This window comes from Phocoena phocoena, chromosome 13 (genome assembly GCF_963924675.1).
Source record: "Phocoena phocoena chromosome 13, mPhoPho1.1, whole genome shotgun sequence".
Classification (NCBI taxonomy): Eukaryota; Metazoa; Chordata; class Mammalia; order Artiodactyla; family Phocoenidae; genus Phocoena; species Phocoena phocoena.
The window spans coordinates 20979076-21004975 of record NC_089231.1 but is presented as its reverse complement, the minus strand read 5'-3'; the positions used below and the strand labels follow the sequence as shown (position 1 = coordinate 21004975).

The 25900-nt window shown below is 36.7% G+C and overlaps 1 protein-coding gene across 1 annotated transcript in view; it reads left to right on the top strand.

Annotated features, from left to right (window-relative positions):
* The window catches only part of DCC (DCC netrin 1 receptor), a 771692-nt gene that overhangs the window by 613511 nt on the left and 132281 nt on the right, over positions 1-25900 (top strand). The window contains exons 16-19 of the mRNA XM_065889420.1: positions 8062-8157; positions 13853-14085; positions 19316-19454; positions 24731-24838. Of these exons, the coding sequence (XP_065745492.1) occupies positions 8062-8157; positions 13853-14085; positions 19316-19454; positions 24731-24838 (576 nt within the window). The remainder of the gene's footprint in view (positions 1-8061; positions 8158-13852; positions 14086-19315; positions 19455-24730; positions 24839-25900) is intronic.

The following is a 25900-nucleotide window of genomic DNA, read 5'->3' as shown; positions in this document are numbered from 1 at the left end:
AATTAGACATCCAACAAATGTTACTACTTGGAGAGGGATGGAGGAGGGAGAAAAGGAAGAGGGAGGAGAAATCGTCAGTCTTCACGTTTTGATCCCAATGTGCATGGTTGTACAACCACCATGTGGTGTTTACTTGCATTTGCTTATTCCACTCTCTCTCCTCAACCTTTCTTCCTCAGAAGATTCAGCAAAACTGCCACCTTCTCGACAAAGCCTCTCTGATTCCAGAACACTTTGCTCTGATTTTGTTTTTAAACTTCCAACATGGCTTCTCTATTAGAAGATTCATCAAGGTGAATAAGGGCTTGTTTGTTTAAATCCTTACATACCCTAGAAAACTTATAACCATGTCTTACACACAGAAGGTGCTCAATGACAATTGCTGAGCAAATGAATAGAGGAAGAGTAACTGAATGTGAACATGCAGGTGCGAGGTTTCACTGCACAGTCTCTTTGGATTCATAAACCTACAGGTATCAGAATGTGTAGTTTGAGATCAAGAAATTTGAGTTCTTTGTTCAGATTGATTGGGGGCTGCCATTTCACCTTCACTAAATAATATAGCCCTTCTGTGTCTCACACGTTCATCAATTCAACAAATATTTGTTAAATACTTCCTATATGCCAAGCAGTGAAACTTTCCCTATAAAGTTTATTTTTATCTGATTTCCCTCCTGGTGATAAACCTGGGGAGAGTAAAGAAAATTTATGTTGATTCTCCTTTAGACTCAAATACTTCCTTACACAGACTAGCTGAGTATCTGGTACCTGCAAGACTGGTTAATGAACAAGTTATGTTATAATCTGACCGTTCTTTGAATAGTGTTCATAGAATAAGAAGGAAGGAAAGAAGGAAGGGAGGGAGAGAGGAAGAAAACAGGGAGGGAGGGAGGGAAGGAAGGCAAGAAGGAGGGAGGGAGGGAGGGATGGAAGGAAGGAAGGAAACCTTCAAAGGGTGCTAATTAGATTAGCTATTAATTCAATTTGCAAACAAGTATATGTAATGAAGTAGAATTGAATATTGAAAGTACTGTATAAATTGCATCTTTCTTGAATATGAATTGCTCATGCTTTTAAGAGATCAATGCAATTGTCTGTGTTTGCTATCCACCCATTACACTTAATTAAACGGTTCAGGTCCAGTGGGGTCAGAGGTATCCAGTAACATTTACCATCTGACAGGGATCCAGTGGTCTGTACTCTGTGCCTGGGGTAGCCTTGCTTCTCTGCAGTGAGCAGGCATCTGCATTAGGAAAACAGCTACCACTCTAATTTTCTCTAATTGACTTGTTGGCAGCGCTAACAGAGGGCAAAAGATGTAGAGACATGAAGACTGGGCCCCAGGCAAGCGCTTGGCATTGATGGGGCCACTGTGCGAAGTAACTAATCTGTAATGAATAAAGGACTATGGGCTGTCAATCTAGCACATTCCAGTGGCATTTAATTCACACAAAATACTAACTAAAAACGATGATGTTCTTCTTACTGGCTTTTGTTACCAAGTACAGCATCTTGGTCCAGTCCCTGAGGATCTGTCTGCAGGTGGTTTGATTCATTCCCTTAGCCCCAGAGAGCCACGTGCATCTCTCTACCATCAGGCAAGCCTCAACCAAAGCTCTTACAGTAATGGGTCTCTCACCTACCAAGTCTCTGTGGAAGGAGAACCAGAAATTCTCCCCACTGCCCATTCCTTGTCTTTATAACCCCTATAATCAATAAATGGGCATTTATTTCCCCTTTTTCCTAGCCACAAAGAAGATACTGGCCAGAAGCTATCTGTTTTGGATGCTCAAAGAGTTATTAAGCATTTCTCTTTCCTTCTTTGTCCCATCGTGATGTATTCCATAGGAAAGGTTGGCCAAACAATGATGAAAATCTGATCAAGAGTTTGAAATCTTTGGAATCACTCCGAATATCCATAATTAAAAATAATCCCCATGTGAACATCCACCAAAACTCAAGTTATCTCAGTAGGATTCAATCACAGTGAATTCAAATGAGAAAATACCTCTCTGAGTTATTTTTCAGAGGCAGTTGATACATTTTTCAAGCCTATATATCTGTATCATTTCAGCAAATTGAAAAAATAAATTTACTATCATAATTGTCATTAACTGTATTCCTGAACAATGGGGTCTGACCATAATTAATGATTAATTCATTTTGAATTCATTATGATAATATTAAATGTGTTTAACTCATTTGCTGCTTCTAAAGAGTGAACAATTCTAGGCAATTCTTTTGTGATTTACTGGTTTTAAAGTTTAAGAGCTCTGAGCATGTGCAGGAAAATAGCTCCACATTGCCCTCTAGTGGTGAGCTAGTAAATGACACTATTCTTTTGTACGGGGAGAAAACACAAACCCTTGTTCTCCTTTGCTCCCATACACTCTCACAGCCATCTTTCCACCTCAGTACACACTTAAACGAGATGCCTCCATCACAATATAAAAGGGGATCAAAGCAATAGAGTCCTATGTCCACTATTAACCAATAACCAAATAATATTTTTATTGTTGTTCAGGCTGATTCACTATTGGATCAAGTTTGACGGGGGTGTAAAAAGATTCTGTTGTTTCCTTAGTAGATCCAGATGCAATTTGACAAAAACACTATATGGAGGCCAGAGAAAGCCCCAAAGATGTTGAGTAGCAGGTAGAGTATGAAGAGCATAAAGAAGCTTCTTGAAAAAGGTAGACAGAAGGGGATATGAAGTTGTCTTAGGTCTTTTATTTCCTAGGTAGCAGCTCTGTGTTACTTTACAAATGTCAGTGGACTTACCTGATCCTCAAATTACTGACAACAGCAGAATACCAGATCAAAAAGTCTTGAAGACCCCTGGCTCTAGCAATATTCTTGTATCAGCAACAACTCCGTTGTTGTTATGGCAACTCCAAAGGCAAATCTGTTTGCCTTTCCTGAGAATAAGCCATTACCACTTTCTATTTAAATTGAAGCTTGGCCACTGTCAAGGTGTACCCAAGGTAGTTAGGATTTGTGGAATTTAGCAGTTAGTGTAATTCATTAATCCAACAGCTGGTAAATTATAAAACTCCGTACTCTTTGCTAGCATACCTTATACCATGGCTAGACATCGAATGGAAGAAGCTGCCATTACTCAGATGAGTAGAGACTTGATGGGTATTGATATTAGCAAGAGTCAGTATTGAAATGACTTTGCCTTTACTGTGGGGGGAGATTAAGAAATGGTGACTACTGCTTAGGATCCAGATAGCAGCTAGGTGAGGTAATTCAGATTGAGACAAAAATTCAAACCAGTAAAATGAGAATGAACCAGTTGAGTTACTTATAATTTTTTTTTAAATGAGAATAAATGCATACTCCAACACTGAAAACCAATAGTGCAGTAATGCTGCAGAGGCTTTTACAGAGCCAGTTGTCTGAGGAGGTAGAAATTGGGCAGCTGGGAGGTGGGGACAGTGATGAAGGGATGAATTCAATGTAACGTGGACCAGGCTGGGAGTTTCAGCATCAACCCTGAGCAGGAAGTTCAGAACTCAAGTCAGACATTCTTCCCTCTGAATTCCAGTCTAAATTGGAGAGGTCCACATAAAACAAGCATACTCAAACCTTGCATAAAGGAGACCTGCTTTCTTATTTTATATTTACCCTCTTTACCACATCATATAGTTTCTTCATGGTTGCTGTTGATCTTATGGTTGACATCTTGACTGAGGAAGCCCAGACTTTATGACCTTCTTCCGTGAATACATATATATTTGCATAATACATATATGTTCCTACATATAGTTGTATATGTAGGAATCTGAGGTTATAGACTAGTGGCCGTGGACCTGGATTCAGTTCAGAGATATATTTTGTTTTGCCAGCACAGGTTTATTTTTTTATTTGAATTATTTGCCAACATTTGAAAATGTGATGATTTCCCATAAAAATCTGGATTTCCAGAAAATTTGACACCAGGACTGCTCTCCATATGCTAATAACACCTGGAAGCTGAGTGGTGACCCCGCTCCTTACATGAATTACTTAGATGAATTCCTGTCCAGCATCCTCTCTCCCCTATTGTCTCTCATACACTGTAGCCAAATATCTTTATCTGTCTGTCTCTCCCTCCCTCTCTCAGGTTTAAAAACAAAGACAAAAACAAAAATCATATTCTAACTTCTAAGCATGTGAGTTTGGCATTCCTGATCTCTCTCTCACTCCCTTAATAAAGAAATACATACACAGATGAAAATATATAGTATATGTATGTTAGGTGGAACCAAATGCAGTTTCACCCAAAAGAAGTAATTTTTTATGGTTCGAACCTAATATAAATGTTTACATTGTAGTTGTATATATGTTTGAAATCAGACTTTGACTTCACTCCAATAACTATAAAGTATATTCTTCCTAGTAGAAAAGTAGTTTGGTGATCTTCCTCACTGTATTTTCAATCTGTTCCATCTTCTTCCTGAGATGTTTTTTTCTTCTACCATCCTTCTACCTCTAAATCCTACCCATGCCCTTCAGTCCTAGTTCCAAGTCCAAGAAGTCTTTGATGACCCAATCCCTAATTTTTTAGGCCTCTAAACTCATATAGCATTCATAAGTTGTATCACATACTTTACTGCTTAATTTTATGTAGTCTTTCATTGTTTTCTCTGCCCGGAATTATGATTGTAACCTGACAACAGAGGTCCATCTTTTCCAAATATTCTTGGATCTCCAACAGCATTTAATACTTGTTGACTGATTACTTTCTTTTCGGTAAACTAAGTTGACAACATAAATCTGAAAAAGTAAATATCCCCTCTTGCAGACGAAGCAATTCACTGAATAGAAGCCCTTCGACTGCATTGAATGTAATCTTATTTTATTCTTCTTGTTGTATTGTGGTTCTTGTGTCACTGTGGTTTGGAATGTCATATCTTTAACGCTAATATTTAGGGCACATAAAAATTTCACAAAGGAAAATCCATCTAATCAATTTTCAAAGGATATTGTCAAAGATAAATTCATTCATTTTAAAAGCTTTTTTTTTTTTTTGTAAAATAAAACACAGACACAGAAAACCACATGTGACAAATGTATCACTTCATGAGTTATTGTAAGTTAGAGTTCAACCTGTTTCTTTGCTCTGTTTCCTGCAAACTGGCATTTGGATCAAGAAGCTTGATCAGACTAAGTAGGTTCGATCCTTTTGGCAAGACTCTAGAGGGTAGTGTGTTCTTTCATTAGGAGGTATGTAATGTCTGGATTCTCTGTTTTATCTTAGCGATCATGAATGCTTAATGCATAGTTTCATTTGTTCACTGGGGTTGAAAAATAGCAGTATTTGAATTTTATCATTTGTTTCTTATTAGTAAGAATAATACAGTAAAAGGATACTCCCCTCACATGCTCTTTGGTCACACAGTGGTAGAGTTTATTCAAGAAAGACATGATAAATATTTGACTCTTTACCCAGACTTGAAGATAGTAATTTGGTTCCCTGTCAATCTCAGAAGTGACCAACTCTTATTATCCTTTAAAAAATCTTTATGAATTCACACATTCATATGTATTTGTTAAGTTTCATTTCATTGCAACTTTCATCTTTATTGACGCTCAGACTGTCCTCACCTTTGGTCAGTGGAAAACTCTTCCAAGTTGATTTCCGAATCCATTTGACACAATCCTGTTAGTCTTTGAATATTTCCTTTCTATTTGATATGTGAGGATGCCTCAGGCTCAGTTGTTGTGTTTCCCGCCTCAGACTAGGAATCAACCAGTTCTCCAAGAAGACTTTGTTTCTTGCAGTGCAAAATCTTTTTTTCGAAATCTCAGTTTGGGTGCTAGGGATACCCGTTGTTATTAAGTCAGTGTTTCTAGACATTTTCCGTGGACAGAATGAGAGATAAAATACCTTTGAGTTTAAACTGATTTTTCAATTAAATGGTGGGAACACAATACTGAGTTCACACCAGGAATCCAGTTCTCAAGGACACAGGGTATGACAGAATTAGAATTTCTCCTGATAACCCATTTGCTCTATCTCATATTACATTGGTTTCAGAATAACAATAATAATAGTATCACCATCAATAATAATTATTGAAACATTTTTGCATATACTATTCATATTCTCCCTTAAGTTTATTTTGTGATTATAATATAGGTACCTATATTATAATATATTATAATATAGGTATAATTTTGTAGCCTTGCAAAATAAAACCTCTTCCTTTTAACCCTCAGTTAGTCTTAGTTCATTAAACCTATTGTTCACCAGTTAGTTATTAGGTCAGTATCTCCCCTGGTCATTTAGAATGTCTAAAGCTCATTTTCTAGTGGATCTCAGGATCAGGGGAACAATATTTCCTGATTAATTGCAAAGTTGATAACAGTTTGGGTGAGCCCTTTATATTTAAAGCTAACTCTTGTTGCCTGGAAAATCCTTGAATCACATTTTCTTACCTTGAGTGTCTCAAAAAAATCACGTAAATTTCTTCGGGCGCAGTATGGTGCTGTCAAAAAGTCTGATAATAAACTAATTTTCCCTCTTATAAGTCATGTATTCTTTTGCGTGCCTAAAAGATTTTTTTAAGTCAGCAAAAATTTCTTGAATAACATTTTTTCATCTATATTTGTTCTGTTCCCTTTCTTTGGTTTTTTTCCTCAAGGACAACTATTACTCCAACGTTGGCTTCCTTCTAGAATATTCGTCACCTTTTTCCTGCATTCTTTTCTACTCTTTCTTCATTTACTTTTGTTTTTGTTTTCGTTTTCTCCTTGTTGCATTTATTTGTTCATCTCATTACACTTTATTTCTCAAATTCCTTTTTCACTTAGTGGAATCTTTCTTGAGCTGGGCTGCCCCATTCAGATTTCTTTGTCACTTACATAGAATTCTTTCTTGAGCCAGGCTGCCTCATTTCTGAATTCTTCCAATTCTGATTTATGTAACTCTTGCATATCTGGCATTTTATTTTCTTAATGTTGTTTAGCTCACTTTGAAACAGTAAATTGCGGTTAGATCTGTTTTTCTCGTGTATTTTTGATCCTTTCCTTGTGTACTTGTCTATAAGAATGATGTTCTCCTCATTTTGTTTTGTAAGGAATTTAACCTCAACGGATTTTCGTTGCTCGCTTTTATGTGATTTGTTTCCCTGCATTCCCAGAAGTTCAAATAGCTCTTCTAAATACACAGAGTTCCCTATCCTGTTGTTTTCCTTAGACCTGCGCTCAGGGCTCAGCAAACTATAGCCTGTGGGTCAAATCTGGCCTAGGTCCTATTTTTGTTTGGGCCCCACTGAGCTAAGAATGGTTTTTATATTTTTGAAGAGTTGTAAACAAACAAACAAAACAAACAGACGAATGTGTGGCAGAGACAAAGTGGTCTGCACAGCTATATTGACTATCTTGGCCTTTTACAGAAAAGTTGGCTGAACCCTGTTACACACTAAAAACAATGGCAGTTTGCTTCCCAAGTTTTCATGACTATTCCTCTCTCCTACTTTGATCTGGACTTTCTCTTCCTTTCATGTCTATTGCTTCTGTCCTACTCATAAATTTTAAATATATTCTTAATAGTTTGTCCCCAGTGTGAACACTGTCCTGGAAAGGAGACTTTGTAGGTTAGTTTCAAGTATTTACATTTACTGATCTTAAACTGGTCCATTGCACTTTCTAGCATTACTTGATAGTTATTTTAGAATTACTCTGTTTTCAGGTTTGTTGCTTCCCTCTGATTTCTCTTACACAGATACTGATAACATGCCGGTTCGTGATAACATATTGGTGGTTTGTCCACATCCACTTGTATCTTAGGGTGTGAGCATGTAGACCTCATCACCTCGTTTTGTCATAAATGTCTAAATGCCTTTGGTTTTCTATCTAGTTCTTCTGTCTCTTTTTATATGAAGATTCAGGAAGATCAAAAAGCTATATTGCCACCACTGCCACCTTCTTCCCAGAATCAAACTCACTCATTTTTTAACAACTGTTTGCTTAATTGATTATATTCAATTTGATTTCAGGAAAATGTTTATCCTGAGTATTTCAGTACATTAAATAAATCAACACGTTCATATTTTTTCTGTTTTTCTCCAGAGTCGAGTTCCCATTATGTAATCTCCCTAAAAGCTTTTAACAATGCAGGAGAAGGAGTTCCTCTTTATGAAAGTGCTACCACCAGATCTATAACCGGTAAGCTAAAGTAGTTAATCCTCTTGTGACAAGGTGTTTGGATTATGGTGAAGAAAACAAACTAAAGTGAAACAAAGCAAAATACAAAGAAGAAATGTATGTAATCGTGTCCTAAGCCTTATGTGTATATGTATACACACCATTTATTACTTTTTTGGTTATCAAAATTGAGAGGGATTCAGTCTATAAATTAGTACATGGAATAAGAGAACATGGATCTCTTATTCTGTCTTCTCCCAGTAGCTTCACGTTTTGGCGTCCTGATACCACTCTTCATTCCTCTGGGCAGCTTGTTTCAAATCAATGCAATGTAGACAAGAGGGTCCCTGCAAAAAAGGCCACCAAGTGCCTGAATGGACACTTGCTTCTTTGCAGAGGGTCCTTCAAGCTGATATGACAAGGATGAACTGACCTCATGGGGCTGGCTTGGATTTGGCTGTGTCACCCAGTGAGTTCTTTCTGAGCTGGGCCAATAGGTCACCCCAACAGTGTCCAGGGCCTCTGCACATTAAAAGGATTGGCTGCTTCAAGGACTTCTCACCTCTAGGAATTGCTACGTGAGGTGGACTTGAAAGGTAGCACAGGAGAGAAACAGGAAATGAGAAAGGGATGGGTAAGAAAGTGAGACCCAAGCTATTTATGGAGCCTATTTGTGAACAAGGCTGGACCTACTCAGAAGTAGAGTAAGTACCACCTCTGTGAGTCTTGTTCATGACCCATCACATGACCCAAAGTCACATGACCACCCCCAATAGCCTTATCTCTGTAATGTGAAAGTAAAACCCAAGAGTTGCATCCTTTTAATGAATACTTTGATACTGCCCCCTTTCAAAACCCACAGCCCTCAGACCTCATTCAACTTATCAGCTATTTTCACGTGAATGAGAACAAAGGATCTCTGAGAGCAGGATTTCATAGTGAGCCCCAGAGAACATGCAAAATTACTGGGGTGCCTGAGTATGAGTCCTGGAAGGTAGGAATAAATGAACATGAAACAAATAATGGAGTCCTGTGTCTTCTGCTACCAGCTAAATTTATGTGAACTTTGTACAGTTTGTTTTCCAAATCCAGAAGCTTCGTTCATAAACTTATCTTGAGAATTACAGTTGTAAACAAAATTCAGTTGTTATGTGATGGTTTTCGGAGCGCATCATCACTTTATTGCTTTCAACCAGATTTCCTTGTAGGGCAAGTATATTATTCCAGAGTCTCCTTGACTCTTTGGCTGCTGGTTTCAATGTCTATGGTCCGTCTGGAGTGGTATGCAAAAGCTTGGGTGCATGTCAGTATATTAATTTATCTGTGGAGACAGTATATATCTTACATTGTGTTATCAAAGGGCCCATGGCTCCCCAAAAAGGGTAAATAAGAAATATTACCCCAGAGAATATTTACTGTCAAGCGTGTTATTTCTAAATATAGAGAGATGAGGCAATTAGAGGGCCAGGATGGAAACTACAAGATAACATGGTGGAGGGTGGCTGGGATTTCCTCTTCCCCTTATTCTCTTACTCTGCCAAAGTTTCTTTGAGATATAGCAGCCAACTTTGGCTGTGCCCGTCCTTCCTATAATGTTTATTCAGTAAGCCAGCTCTTTCTTGCCTAGGTTAAAAGATGGTAAAGAGTCACGGATGTGGCTTGTGATCAGACCACACAAAATTGTACCATGGTCAGTCTTTTAGAACTCTTATTTTCTTACCAAAACTAAAGCCCACAAAGAAGAAACACTAAGATGACCTGCCAAAAGTCGATTTTTGAGCAGAAACTAATAGTAATAGCGATAGTAGAGTTCAGATAAGCTGAAGATAGGTTGCTCAGAAAGAACTATTTGAGGTGTTATTAACTTTTTTCCCCTGAGCATTTGTTGTCATTCTTTAATTCTTAGCATATGGCGTTCCCAGAGTGGTTTCTAAAATACCAGTGATCCATAAGACAATTTTTTCCTGCTATGACTAATCCAAATGGATCTGAGAAATAAAATAATACTGAAAGTTGGAAAACGTGTGAGGAATTTTCTTACTGAAGAAAAGTCAATAAGGGGTTGGAGAGGATGAATAAAACCAGCCCTTTCCACATCCCTGCCTAGATGTGGCAGACTTATTTTACTCTGTTTTCACACGTCATGGAGAACAAAGGGCAAATAAACAGAATCAGAGGTTTAGATTCGGTGAGAAACTCTTTCAATAAATGTGTCCAAGGGCTACATAGAAGATATTTTCGGTCTCTGAGCTTCTGCAAAGTATTCCCATAAGCAGTCTTGGAAGAGGCCAACATAAAGTAATAAAAAAAAAAAATCAAAGGCAGTAAATGCATCAGGCTGGAGTAAGTATCAGGTTATGGTGCTTTCCAGATGGATGTGCTCATAGATGCTGGTCTACTCTGGACCTCATCTCATTCGGAACATATCAGTGCTAGAGCCAAGGAAAGTTTCACTAGGTCAAATAGGCAGGTTGTTTCAGTTTTTTGCACATTTTTTGCAATTTTATTCCATATTGTTGTAAAAATAAGACATTTTGAGCCTGGAGAAGGGAAGAGAGCAGGGTAATAATGAGGTGTGTTGTTTGAATTTGTTTATTCTCATTTGTTTTATAAATGTCTCTATGAAGTACAGTTGTGTCATGTTTTGTAAAAGCTTGTTTTGAACTTCAGTATGTTGACCATACGCTTATATGTTCTTACCAAAACAACTATTAGGAATTGAGTAGGTTTCTCTTTTTAGCAAACGGTTTAAAGCTATGTTTTGTGTTTTTGTCTTTTTTTTCACTCTTTTGTATATTACCACTGAAAATCAGTGGTATATAAGGCACCCAGGAATACGAGGGAAAAATAACTGGAAAAAAAAAGTTGTTTATCAGCAAAATAACTGCTAAACAGTTAAGTGTTTAGCACTAACTGTTTAGGTACCTGGTGATACCTAAGAAACTACCTAAACTACCTGGTGGCACAGTGGTTAAGAATCCACCTGCCAATGCAGAGAACATGGGTTCGAGCCCTGGTCCGGGAAGATCCCACATGCTGCGGAGCAGCTAAGCCCGTGCGCCATAACTACTGAGCCTGTGCTCTAGAGCCCATGAGTCACAGCTGCTGAGCCCGCGTGCCACAACTACTGAAGCCTGAGTGCCTAGAGCCCGAGCTCCACAACAATAGAAGTCACCACAATGAGAAGCCTGTGCACTGCAACGTAGAGTAGCCCCTGCTCGCCACAACTATAGAAAGCCTGTGTGCAGTAACAAAGACCCAACGCAGCCAAAATAATTAATTAAATAATTTTTAAAAATGTTTAGGTACTTGGTTTAGATAGTTTTTAATTCAACTACCCAGTTTCTGACCTGAGAGGGGAAGATAATTAGCAGTACATGTGGCATATATTTAGAGCAGTGATTGCCACCTGCTACTAAGTTCTGCTTTGTTGGAAATACCGTAGTGTCTGTACTATCCAGTATGGCAGGCACGAGGCTCATTTGGCTGTCAAACATCTGAAATTGACTAGTGCAACAGAATAAATGAATTTTAAATTTTATTTAATTTTAATTAATTTAAAGTTAAACTGTCCATTTAACTAATGGCTATTGTATTAGCCCAGCTCTGGAGGAAGTGGCAAATAGAATGACAAGCCATGAGTGGGGGGGAAAAAAAAAAAAAAACTCCTCTAAAATAAGCAAGAAAAACTTGGCCAAGTTAGAAATTTTTGAATTACATTAGTTCGTAGATAGATACCAACAAACAGCATTACTTGAAATTTAGGGATGCATTCTGGAACTGAGACTCCAAGAAACTCAACAGGAAGTCATGAAAAACGTACTTTCCTAAAATCCAGAAATAACAGGATTGAGTATTACCGTTTCTTAAAGTAGAATCACGACTTTTCAAAATCTTATATAGGGTACCTGTGAAAGACTATGAAGTTCGTATAGGTGTATCAACAAAACTAGATTAAGCAAAGAAACATCAGATAGGGTAACATGAATATGAGTTGATCTAAAAGGAGATTGAGAGTAGTCCTCCCTTGTGTATAACATTCTTCTTGGTAAGTCAGCTGTGAATAGAAACAAGTCAAGTGAGGCAGCACCTGCTCTAGTTTCGCCAAAAGGTTCCACCGATGTGCCAGCCTGATGACAGATTGCGATCCTCCTAGAGGCTGCAGTGTCTTCAGCTGCCCCTTCATCATTTCATAAATCCATTTGGGTTTAAAGGAGCCCTTAATAAAAAGACACGTCAAAGGACATACAAAAAGCCTGGGCTCTGTCATTAAATTTTAAACACATACTTTTCTTTCTCTCTCTTTCTATTGTTTTTTTTTTTTCTTGGTCTTCCTTTTGTTCTGTTTTTGTTTTCAGGTTTTATATTTTGCTCCAAAGCCCACAGCCCGGTAAACGACGGAATAATTCATTGGAAAACAGTGATGAGTAGGGGGTAGACATTTAAAATTCAGTGGACAAAGTGTAATCATGAGAATCAGCCCTTAGTCTCTCGACTGTATTTAAAAATATAAGCTCTGTATGTTTACTGCTTCAGATACTCTACATTTTAGTACGTTTCATCTCCCCAAATGCCATCAAATGCCCAGCCTAAGAGCTCATCTTGTTTTTTGTTAGTGAGGATACATGTTATATGATTTCAAGGAAATTTTTAACAGATTTAAATGTCTTAGGTAATAAATAAAAGGCTCAAAATTGGACTCTAACTACAGCCACAAAATAGGCTCGCCTGATTCTGACATCCCCAGCATAAAAACAAATATAAGATTTTTCTAGAGAATCTTACGAAACCACACACATCATTATGCAGATTCTGTTTGTGTTATGGATGTGTGTATCTCAGCACAAATCTCATCAGGTTGTAGGTAGTTCATTCTGTCTCCCCACCCAATAATACGAAGTCTTTCCATGGAACTTAAAATTTTCAAACAAGGCATGTAGATATAGAAATGCCATAAAAAGTTAATCACTCTGTGAGAATGTGGATAAAATGGACACTTCTACACTTTCTCTAAGAATTTCAATCTAACCAAACCATGTGCTATATAAACCCAATTATCACATCATTGAACCATGAGGACCACAGACTTGGTCTGGCTTTGTGCAGTCATAGCCATAGACAGATTGCTGTAGACCTCAGGGCCCTTTGGTCTTTTATCCTTTGTTTGTTTCTTACCTAAACAATATTTATGCAGGTAGGATCCAAGCAATAATAAATGCATTAGAGAAAGCAAATCAAGTTAGAGAAGGAGAAAAACAAAGAAATAACAAAGCAGATATTAGGTAGGCATTTATTTCCTTTGCAGGAGGAAATAAACCAGACACTCCTTAGTATTTTGTTATTTTAAGTTATCTGCATAGTTATAAAACTGGTGAATTCTATGCTGGATCTTTTAAGAAACAGTGTACAACATTCCAAGAAAAAAATGGACTTTTAAAATATATAACTAGACGTGACAGCCAAATTGATAAAACCACTCTAAGGAAATGAGTGAATTATGGAAAACAGTCAGTTACTTTTGTAATCTAGCAATACCGTTTCTAATGAGTTTTCCGATTGAATTAATTGTATTTTTTTCTGTTCTTCTCATGTTCCCTTTCATCATTACTGCCATGCATTTAACTCATTGTGATGTGTTGCCACTGATGTTTATTTTTTTAACTCTTTTATTTATGTATTTATTTGTTTGTTTCATTTGGCGGGTTTTTAAACCCAGATCCCACTGACCCAGTTGATTATTATCCTTTGCTTGATGATTTCCCCACCTCGGTCCCAGATGTCTCCACCCCCATGCTCCCACCAGTAGGTGTACAGGCTGTGGCTCTTACCCACGATGCTGTGAGGGTCAGCTGGGCAGACAACTCTGTCCCTAAGAACCAAAAATCGTCCGAAGTGCGACTTTACACTGTCCGGTGGAGGACCAGCTTTTCTGCGAATGCGAAATACAAGGTGAAGTTCGAATTGATAGTATGAAATTTCACGTGAACTGTCATTTGTTTAATACATTGTTTTAAATGCATCCTGAACTGGCATGAGTCATTTTGCTGCAGTGACATGAAATGGAAAACAAAGCCTTTTAAGAACTCAGTATCTAAAATTGGCTTGGGAATTATTGTGTCTTAGGAAAACAATTCTAAGGCAGGGAAGAAAAATGTCAAGAGCTGCAAAATGTTAAATATTTGAATTTCACCAGATGTTGGGTTTGTATAAATAATGTGATTTGGTACAAGGGAGCGCCATTTTCTTTTAAAAATAGCAGAGCTCTACATTCATTTTTTGGACAGATTTTGGTGTGTTTCTTTTCATTTGGAATCTAGATTTACGCCAGAGGCACCCCTATTAATGTTACAGAGACCCATCTTATAGTGAATATGAAAAGGAATACATAATGATTATTTTATACCATCCTTAGATGGTGAACACACTCTAAGCCATTAGCATCTACTTCCTCATTTAGCCTTGAAACACCCTCAGGTGGTAAAGAAAATCCACAATGCACACTCCCCTTTAATTAATATGAATTAGACCACGTCCCTTATTGTTGTCCTATCACTGAGTCATCCCACAATCCCCCTAAGAGCTCCTTAGAGATACATATTTGAGGCACTGTCATGTCTACCTTCAAATCTCTATCAGCCAGCCTCAGCAACTCCAACAAACGGTTATTTGTATACTGGAACCATTTTGTTACCTCCTAAGCCTACCACATGCTAGTAGTGTATGTAAACAGTACACAAATGTAGAATAAAATGAGATCAACAAGTAATTATTAACCACCTACCATTTACTTAGAACTATGCCAGATCATAGAGGCAGTTTAACATGCTTTAGCTGTTATTTCACATACTTAAAATCGTTACTTATAATTTTGGAATGCATAATACATTCAGCTCCATAGGTTTACTTCAAAGAATTCGTAAGTTATTCAAGTGAGGTACTATAATAAAACACATTTAAAATATTCACAGGATGATTATTTGGGGTGGAGAATGTAGCTTTGGAAATAAGAGCCTAAAGCGGGGGCGGGGAGAGGGGCGAATTGGATGAAGGCAGTCGAAAGGTACAAACTTCCGGTTATAAGAATAAGTAAGTACTAGGGATGTAATGTACAACATGATAAATATAATTAACACTGATGTACGTTACATATGAAAGTTGTTAAGAGGATAAATCCTAAGAGTTCTAATCACAAGGAAAAAAATATTTTTTCTGTTAATTTAATCTTGTATCTATATGAAATGATGGGCATTCACTAAACTTATAGTTTAGTGGTCATCATTTTATGATGTATGTAAGTCAAATCATGATGTTGTGCACCTTACACTTACACAGTTCTGTATGTCGATTATATCTCAATAAAACTGGAAGAAGAAAAAGAGCATAAATGTTACCCGACAACAAAGGAACCAGTAGTTCAACCCGGGCACTCCACAGTCTTCATACTCCCCTTATATCCCTTCTCTTTACCACTCTACTGGGGTGGCTTTCAGGGAGAATCTGGATCTCCCAATACTCTATCCAATGTTCTTTCCACTAAACTGCTGTCTTGCTTAATCCAGACTCAAGCCAGTGGTGATTTGGGGGGATGAAAATATCCTTTGGAAATTTCTAACTCTCAAAACCCCAGATTAAAGGAAAATCCCACCAATAATTTTGGAAGTCTGCCTCTTTTCTCCTGTAGCCATGCTGGATCTGCTTCTAGTTTCATTCAACCTTTAAGTGGCGTAAAATTCACGTTTCATAGTAAATCAGTTTTTAGTTGAAACCATTTAAAAAACAGTTTCCTTTGGTTCTGCCTCTCTGCTAGGTCAGGTACTAGGAGAAACTCTCCAGGCATGTCCAAATAGTATCATTGATATAAAATATGCTCTATCTCCTTACAGTATCAGATTTAAGACTCAGCAGGACTATAAATAAGGGTAACATTATCAGATAAGACAACTGATGAAACACATGAGAGCATTTTTTAAAAACTCTCTTTATATACAGATTACCCAATTCTAAGTTTACTTTAAAAAGACTACTTTAAAAGTGTTATGCTCATGGTTGCTGTACTTTGCAGATACATTCATTTCACAGAGTGGCTGTGGGTACGTTGCCAGTACGTAAAATGTTCTGAAGGACCGTGATTGTTCTCTGCAGAATGATTTGAGTTTCAGAATTTCTGGAGGCATTTTTTTTTTCAGTTGAAGAGTCAATAGAACAGACACAGGATTATTGAGTCTCATAAAGAATGCCTACAGTGTGAGACCCAACCAAAAGCTATCCTCTGTAAGGAGAGGCTGTTTTCTCTTCTGGATTGAAGTATGAGAATTGAAGGAAATATGTTAACTGTTTCTCTCCCCATCATCTTCCCTGACCTAATAAGGCTTTCCATTGCTAACGTTCGATCCCTCTCTCACACATACACACTCTACACCCACACCCTGAGAAGCAGGGTTAGAGGAAAGAGTTAGGTAAGCTGGATAGCAAGGAAAAATGTAGAGCATATCTGCTCTACTAGAAAGACATACATTAAATTTAAATTTTACAAATAATAGTAATAGACTACTTTGGTTTTGCATTTTGAACTTTTCAAACCACTGTCATATCTATTACTTCATCTCATTCCCCACTAAGCTTTATATAAGCTAGGCAGAGCAACACAAGGTAATGGGGGAAAAATACATACATGAGTCAAATAAATGGGCTCTAGAGTTGGCTTTCCTGTGTCCTGTCATGTGACTTAACTTGTTTAATCTCCTTTTTTTTTATCTATGTGATTGGGATATTGATATACTATCAATATAAAAAGAATAAGTAAGATTCTGCATAGCTAAGTAGGCATGTAGAGATCTTTATGAAGACTTGGGTAGGTTGTATAACTTGACAAAATCCCCCATGAAACTAGAGCTGGAACTCAGATAAGCTGATGGCTTTATCCAGGCCTCTCCCCCTAGGAGTACCCTTCTACTTCAGTCCCACGTCATAATCCAGACATTCATATTTTGATTGTCCAAAACTGTATATTGACCTTCCTTATCAAATGGAGAAATTTTCTGTAATTTATTTTCTACTAAAGTGATTCATCATTTGATGTTTTATATGATTTCCCATTCAAAATGCATTCATTGACTATTGACTAGTGCTTACCAGATACTAGCATGAATATTACAGGAGATAGAAAGTTGTGCAAGACTCAGTCTCAGCCCTCAAGATGTTTACAATTCAATGGGGAATTTATCAAAATGCTGTAAATATATATGTGTGTGTGTGTGTGTGTGTGTGTGTGTGTATACACCACACACATAGAGTGCCCATATCTCACACTAGACAATGAATAAAATATTGTAGCTAACATTTATTTAGTACTTACTCTGGGCCACGTACTATGCTTTACTTGACTTATTTCACACTTTAAATGGCACTGTAAGGTCAGTGCTACAATTAATTCCGTTTTATAGATGAGGAAGCTGAGGCTTAGAGAGGTAGTACCTAGGTATTCTGCCCCCCCACCTCACACACACATACAGCCATGATTTTCCAAAGTATCAATACTTCCAGGCTAATGATTTATGTTGAATAGTAACTTTTCATAAAGTTCCTGAGAAAACTCAGTGAATTAATGGCATTTATAGAATGCAAGTGTATCATTCAAGAATACAAACAAGGCATATAAGAATTTAAGAAATACAAAGGACAGTATTGCTTAGTTGCCTCCCAAATGCCAGTTGTGTCTATGCTCAAAGAGACTAGTTTTATCAAAGTGTGGTCTTCCCTCCTAGCTGAAATATTTCTCATTGCCCAATTTCTCCCCTTATTTCCATTTCTAAGACGTAGAGGTGTTCACGACAGGGAAGGAGGGAAAGATTGGAAGTTATGTCAGCCTATCAGATACGAGCTGCCCATTTCATGTTTTATTTGATGGGGTTCCATCTTAGTCTACAAAATATTTTTACATTTATTTAGGGCATACATTTTTACAGCTATTTTTAAGAGCTTCTGATAAATGTTTATGAGGTCGTCACTTAAATAGGATGGATGGGCACATCATCGAAATGTTATTAGAACAGTTAAATATTTATTTGATTTTATAATGAAATGTAGGATTTCCATAGCTATAATCTAAGAAGGACTCACAGTAGAATAAAAAAGATATACCACACTAGAATAGCTAAGGGAGGAGATAGGTATGACATAGGTGGAGACAAAAAGTTTTCCTTGATTTTCCTAGACATGGATATATAACAAAGGTAATAAATTTTAAAGTAAAAGTAAATAGTTAACCTTGGAAGATGATCAAGATCTAAATAACAAGCATAAATTGATATTTATAATAGGCATAAATAGTTTTAAATTTGCCTGATGATATGGAAAATACACATTAACCTGGGAGATTAACCTTTTTCCTCATTACAGTTTTGATCTTTTGAGTAAGCAATAAAGACAGACAATTTACTTTCTACTAAAATATCCTTAACCTGTTGTTTAAAAGACAAAGAATGTATTCAGAAGACCAAAGGTATTAACACTAATGTAATCATTTAATATTCATCCAATTTATTCTCTTCCTGATCAACTGCTCCAATGACCATAGTTCAATGTATATTTAACGTGACCTGTGCACAAAGAAAGAAAATCACACGACACAATATTGCTTTTGTCCATTTTCTTTATAGCAGCTATATAGATTCTGGAATCACTAAAAGTTTGTATCATAAAGAGTTTTTAAAAAAATCATAAACAGTAGAGCTCTAAAAATTCATTTTATTACCAGTGGGCAAATAATCATAGCAATCTATGTAAAATATATAAAACATTAAAGCCTCTGAAAAAAAGACTTCAATTATTAGAAATAAATTGAAGTTAAAGTCAGTGCAGATAACCTTAAAAACGGAACTGACAGAGGAAGTGGAATTGGTCCTGTCTCTGTGGTTATTGCCTCACTTGGGAAAATTTATCATCTATCTGCCCCTTTAACAACATAACGTCTGATTTTATTGATTAGGTTTTAGATGTACAATCAGCCAGTGTAAACTGGTACAGAAAGGAAATAAAGTCAGTGCTGTGTCCTAGGTCTTCCGTTGTTTGGAAATAAATTCCTTTTCTGTTGGCCTTTGATAGTCTTCTTATGTGTCTTGGTTTACCAGGTTGATAGAGTTCATTTCTTTTTCTCTTTTCTTATTTCCCACTTGTTTAGTCAGAAGACACAACATCTCTGAGTTACACAGCAACAGGCCTCAAACCAAACACAATGTATGAGTTCTCGGTCATGGTAACAAAAAACAGAAGGTCCAGCACATGGAGCATGACTGCACATGCCACCACATATGAAGCAGGTATGTGAAGAAAGGCTGGCTTTGAAATTTCTACTCTTGACATTTGGTAGTGCTGTTTTCCAGGTACCAAGGAAGTTGGAACCTGTGTCTACCGTGATGTCTAAATTATACCTTATTTTATATAAAATAATTCATAGCATTTTTATATCTAATATTATCCTCCCCACTCTAGATAAGAAGAAAATGAGTCCCCAGTGTATTAAGTCATCTGGTTTTAATCTGTACGTTAATTTAGGAGACCTGAATATAAATCTTCTTTTCAATACGTTTAAGCAAAGGCATTTTACTCTGTCCAAAGCATGCGTGTCTTTGATCAACAGACATAGTAGGTATTTACTTTTTTGGAAAGAAATTAGATACAAAATGAAACATTGCATTACAACTGTAGTCTCATGGATGCTTACCCTAAATAACTTCAGCTGACTGTGGGAAGAAGTTTCTGGGGGGTCATGTTCACCGTTTGGAAATAAGACAACACAATGGAAAACTTTCATGCATTTTGCAATTGTTCAAGTCGAGAGTAAATGCAATTCACTGTAAATTTTACCAGTCACGTTTACTATGGGTTATAAATGTTGAGTTTATAACCTTAGCAGACATGCAGTGCACTTGATATTTATAGTTCACAGAAATACAACATCTGAAGAAAAAAGGGTTTAACATACTTTTTGATTGCTTTCATGGCATTACATCATATGTGGGGATAAACTGTACCACACATTTCCAAATTTAAAAAAATATGCCAGTAAAACTTTTATCTGGGTAAGTTGAATTTCTTTTTCCATTAGAATTTGCCCAATGGCATGGCAGTTCTAATTTTTATTTCAGGCTACTTACCTTAACTCTAAGTTCATTTTGTGAATATTTTTACAACTTGAGGGTACTTCTTTCTATAAGAAGTTTTTTTTCTAGTTGTTTAATTTCAATACCTTCTTCTTCTATTTTACATGTTTATATATATTAAATCATTCTCCTAGAATTCTGCCCTGGATGTCAATGTTCTTATCTTCTTAGGAAGAATAAGACAAGCTGAATGAGTTATGAACTATGGGGAGAATAAAGGCTCTGCTCTTTCTTTTTAACTTAAAAGGAGATGAAAAGAGTTAAATGAAAACCAGTAAGGCATTTGGTCTTCCCTGAGTGAAATAGAAGGAGTAATAATTTCCTCATTCATTTCTCCCGGTCATAACCATAAATGCACACCAACATCTGACTTGATAAATGCACCCTATTGATTTCTCCTCAACTGCCTAGCCTTGTACGGATGTTAGGGGTGAGACCCATTACTGACGAAAAGATATTAACTTTTAGAAATGTGGCTAGGAGGAAGGGTGACTGTCAAAACAGGTAATGACCTGGACAGAGGTGTAAATAGCATGTGGATAAGATCCCTGGGTGACGATGAGAAGCAAGAAGTAATTCACAAGTGTCTGCAGGTTTTATAACTGGGAGAAGGAAATGAAGTGAAATAACTCTAGCGTTTGCTTCTAATTCCATAATAACACGAAGACTATATGGGGCTGTGTTGTTATGCACTTGTGCTGAAATTACTAATAATAAAGGTAATGGCAGCTGACAGATTCTTGAAATGAAACACTTCATTCTGTCCAGGTGATGAATCCCTAATTTTACTCTAGTTAATTTAAATAAAATAAAAATAATTGGAAGGACAGCTGAAATAATGAAGTCTTGGAGAGGGGACAAGAAGCAGCAGTATTCCCAGGCTTTAGAGATGAGGAACTATAGGACTCTCCCTTCAAGGTGTTACAGTCACGGTGGTTTGACTCCAATGTGTTTTCCTTTCTTGTATCAACATTCAGTTTCCCAGAAGAGAGAATCACACAGCTAAAGAGAGTGAGATGGAGGCCATGAAATTTCTATTTGATGTTGCTACCCAGCTCATGTGACCCAGAGGAGAACTTGTTCCCAAAGGAAAAATCCAAGTGTTCTCTCTAAATGAAGGAAGGAATGGAGTGTTGAACAGTCTAAAAACAAATGCCCAATACGATTTCCAGGGCTGGAAATCTTCTAAATCTTGAATGTTACCATCCACTCATACACTTAACAAAGAAATTTAAGCATGGGAAAAGTCCTTTGAGAAACAGACAAACCAGAGGGCAGTGCGTGTCCAGTTGTCTGAGATGTTGATTATGGGTTTCCATAAGGTTCATTTTAATTGTCAGGTCCTGAGATAGGTACTTGGTATAAAAGGTAAAGAGAATACAGCCTTTATCTTGGAGAGAATTACAATCTAATACATGAGAAAAATATTTTGAAAATACAACCTTGAAGTAACATGAAAAATACAATCATAGAATTTTGGCCAAGTTGGAATCAGAGCACATAGATCCAAGTATAAATTCTGTCTGGAGAAGTCAGAGAAGATTTCACAAATGAAATAATTATGGAGCTGTGGCCTGGGTGGATCGCCAGGTATCCATTCCAGGGCCTTCCAAAGGAAGGAAGCAGCATGCACAAAAATACACAAGCAAGTATCAGAAAGATGTCTTAAAGAGACGCTTACGAATGGATCAGAGCGACGGGAGCATAGTTTTCATGGACAGCATGGGGACACGAGAGTGTATAAGAAAATAAAACATCAATCCTGCAGGGCCTGGTATTTATTGTTATTAATATCATTTAATTCAATGAAGACAGGTAAGAAGTTATAAAAGATTATTTCAGGAGAACCCACGAGATTGAAGCAGGTAAGAAGTTATAAAAGATTATTTCAGGAGAACCCACGAGATTGAAGCAGAGCAGACCGAAGACCTCCTTCTTTCTGCTTGACTTAGGGATCCCTGAACCTGTTAGGGCCACTATAAATATCCAACACTTTTTAAAAAATAAATAAATAAATAAATAAATATGAGGGAATAGTATACATTTCATATGATAATCCTAAACAACTAAGACATTGATTCCCATACCAGAATCTCTATTTACCAACAGTCACATGGCTTGAGGAAAAAGAAAAATTTGCTCAGCACCTGAAATAGATTAGTCATTAGGTTGTTTTCGGGTTTTTTTGTTTTGTTTTGTTTTTTTGTTTTTGAAAAGTAACCAGCTCCTCAATGTATTTTTTTGCTAAAGCTGGAGTCATTATGTACCGTTTGAATATCAACATAGAGTCAGTGAAGAAATCTAATCATCATCATTTGTTTGCTAAATAAGCATCAATTTTAATTTTAACACAGTTAAGAAAAAACAGACTATTCTGACTAGTTAGAAAGGCAGATCTTTAATTACTTCCAAAATTAGAAAATTTCTTATTATGTTTGGTATAATATTCTAATTTGTGGCTATATATTACCTTCCTATCTGTGGCTTAGAAAATATCTTGAATGAGCTCTTTATAAAACTAACCCTTCTTTAAAGTAGCAGCCTCTCTGGTATTTTGCTATTACAAATCTTTTTTGCATAATGTCCTTTCTTTCTTTTCATTAAAATATATATTAAAGTGTGTTTAATATACAGTCTCTTTACTCAAGGATCTACTACACTAGACCTTTTCTTCTCCTCATCCTTCTCTTCCTTCTGCTTTTCCTTCTTCCTTCTCCTCCTCCCTCTTTAAAAAAAAAAGTTAAGTATATTAAGTACTTTGTCAGGATATTACAATTTGGTGCAACTTTGGTTAACCTGGTATCCTAGTGGCTTGGAGAATCCGGGCATTGGAAATCAAATGGTATGATAGATGGGTATGTTTGATGTCCCTCTATTTGGAATTCTCTTAGGAAGAGAAGCTGGAAATAGAGTGTTGATAATACTCAGATTCTGCACTGTTACGGTCAACAGAAGAGCCGAAGCAAATTATAAGAGTGAAGAGGAATTCAGAATTAGGACCAAGTTTTACCTATTTGTAATATACAAATACTCCTGTGCAGAGATCAGGAAATCCCTCCAGAACCCAAGCTTGGAACTTAAAGACATTCTGACATTGCCTATGTCAAATTGGGGGTAATTGAAAAAGACTATGGATAGTAGACTTGGGCATTGTGAGCTGCTTAGAAGGAAAACTGACTGCATTTCAAAGCATATTTCATTTCAAAGAGTGAGAAAGCAGGTCAAAGGAAGCCTGAAAGATACTGGACAAGCTTGGCCAGTTTGCTGCCGCCTTTGAAGTATATTTAAATTTTTGTTGAGCACAATTTAGGGGAAGAAAAATCCTTTTATCCTTCCAGGTTCTTGGTTGAGGTGCCCTGTAATAAGAAACAGATTAACAGGAGAAAAACAAACAGAAGATTGACAATAAGTATACCTCTTGTATATATGAGAGATACCCAGGAAAACAGTAATTCCCTAAAATGGCCACCACTTTCAATACCATCTCCAGCTAAAGACAAAAGGTGTTGGAGGGTGGGAAGCCAGTAATGGGAAGTTTTCTGGCAAATCACAGTAAACAAGGGCATGGTTGTTACGTACATTTAAGTCTCTGCCTCCTTGTCATCCTCCTCTTCCTGGCACAAAGAGGGAGATACCCTTATAAACGTATAAATTTTCCTTTTTCGAAAGAGTAACTTCTACTCGGTTTTCAGAACTTTTCCTCTCTCTGTTGTTTCTTAAAAATAATCAGCTTAATTCTTATGCCAAAGAGGCATATTTGGGGGTGACAAATTCTGTTTCCATCAAACAACATGTGGGAAAAGTAGCTCTAAGCAAGACAGCATTTCTTGCCATCTTTACTTCCTACCAGGTTGATACTAAGACCCTCATAGATTCTATTTCCTCTGTTTTCAAATACTTCTTTGCCTTCTTGTTGGGAGATACCTAGTATGTTACCTAAGCAAGATATTGTGACCTGCATGTAAATTCTTCATTTTTTATTTTTTTGTCTTTTAAGGAAAAATAACATTAGGTAAATTTTCATTTATATATAAATCCTACAGTTGTAACAGAATTTTGTCTCTTGGAGACATGTAGCCATCAATCTCACTAAGTATGTGTCCATATTTTTTGTTCTTACAATGGTTCTTACATTTTTAGTGCATCGCTCACTTGAAAATACCAGTTATGCTTTTCTCTACATTCACAAATATTCTGTTCTCCTCTCTATGCTCACACCTTTGAAAGTCAGTTAACTTCCATGGAAAAACATTAATTTCTGTATCTTTGTTTGCTTGTTTAATTCAAATACCTAAAATAAACTGTGCGTGGTAAAATAAGCATGATACACTGTGTGATAGATTCTGAGTGTCAACATCAGGATTAGAAGTCCCATAAATGTCTGTTTTCTTTCACATCCAATGACAAGGCCATGTTTCTGTTTCATCTCACAGCCCCGACCTCTGCTCCCAAGGATTTGACAGTCATTACTCGAGAAGGGAAGCCTCGCACTGTCATTGTGAGCTGGCAGCCTCCCTTGGAAGCCAATGGAAAAATTACCGGTAGGCACCTCAGCTTTATTTCCTGTGCTGCTCTGCTTGTCCTGTGATTGCTTACCTCCTGTGCACTGCTCATGCCTTTTATGTATTAGTTTTCTGTCCCAGTATCTCAGTTGACTCCTGACCCTTTCTGATTGTCTCTTCTTGCCCCCTCTGACCTTGGAATTCTTCTAATGGAGCCTACAAATGCACACACAAACACATTTCATTTGTGTTGCTTCCTGAAAGATGTGCATTCCATTAGTATAGACCTTTTGCTTTAGATTCTGTGTAGCATTAGGATAACCTTGTAGTGGAATGCCTCTGAGCCTAAATGACTAAAAAGAAGCCAGTTGTTTGGCAGTTATAAAATACAAAAGACACTTAATGACTGTGTATTTTTATAGGCAACATAGGAAGGAGGTTTATCTGAGGATTTTTAGTTTCTCACTTAGCTTTTAGCTTCTTACTTAAATCGTAAGGCTCGGAAAACACTTGATATTGACTGACGGAAATTGAACTTAATGAATATTTCAAAGTGAAGATTTTATTTTGCCAAACATTTCTGATAACATCGATGCCTAATTAAAGCATCCATTAGAAGCCTGTAATGTTAATTTAGTATGAAAAATATAATGGAGTTCTATCAGAGATTTTGCATTTAAATGATCACTTTAGGCTTTTAATACATGTTTCCATACCATATAATTATTATGAAGAATATTGTATAACTAAAAATGTGCACATTGTAGTCCAATTAACTTGAACCATTGGGTTAGGCGCATGTAAGAGTCACTCCTGTGTCTTCTTTTTTTTGCATACCAGCAGTGGATAGCATTATTATAAATTAACAAAGCAATTCAGTCATTCTGTGATACAGAGATAAGCTTGGAAATAACAGTTCAGATGGCACACTTTATGTGAGTTACTTTTTGAATTTTACAAAATGAAAAGGTAATGTGAAAATTCCAAATGTGGTTTAAATTTAAGTTGAAGACTAGTTTTCTCTAATAAATTGCTCTTACTGCAATAACAAACAGAATTTCCATTTGAGCTGACAAATATGGAAAAAGAATAGAGACATAA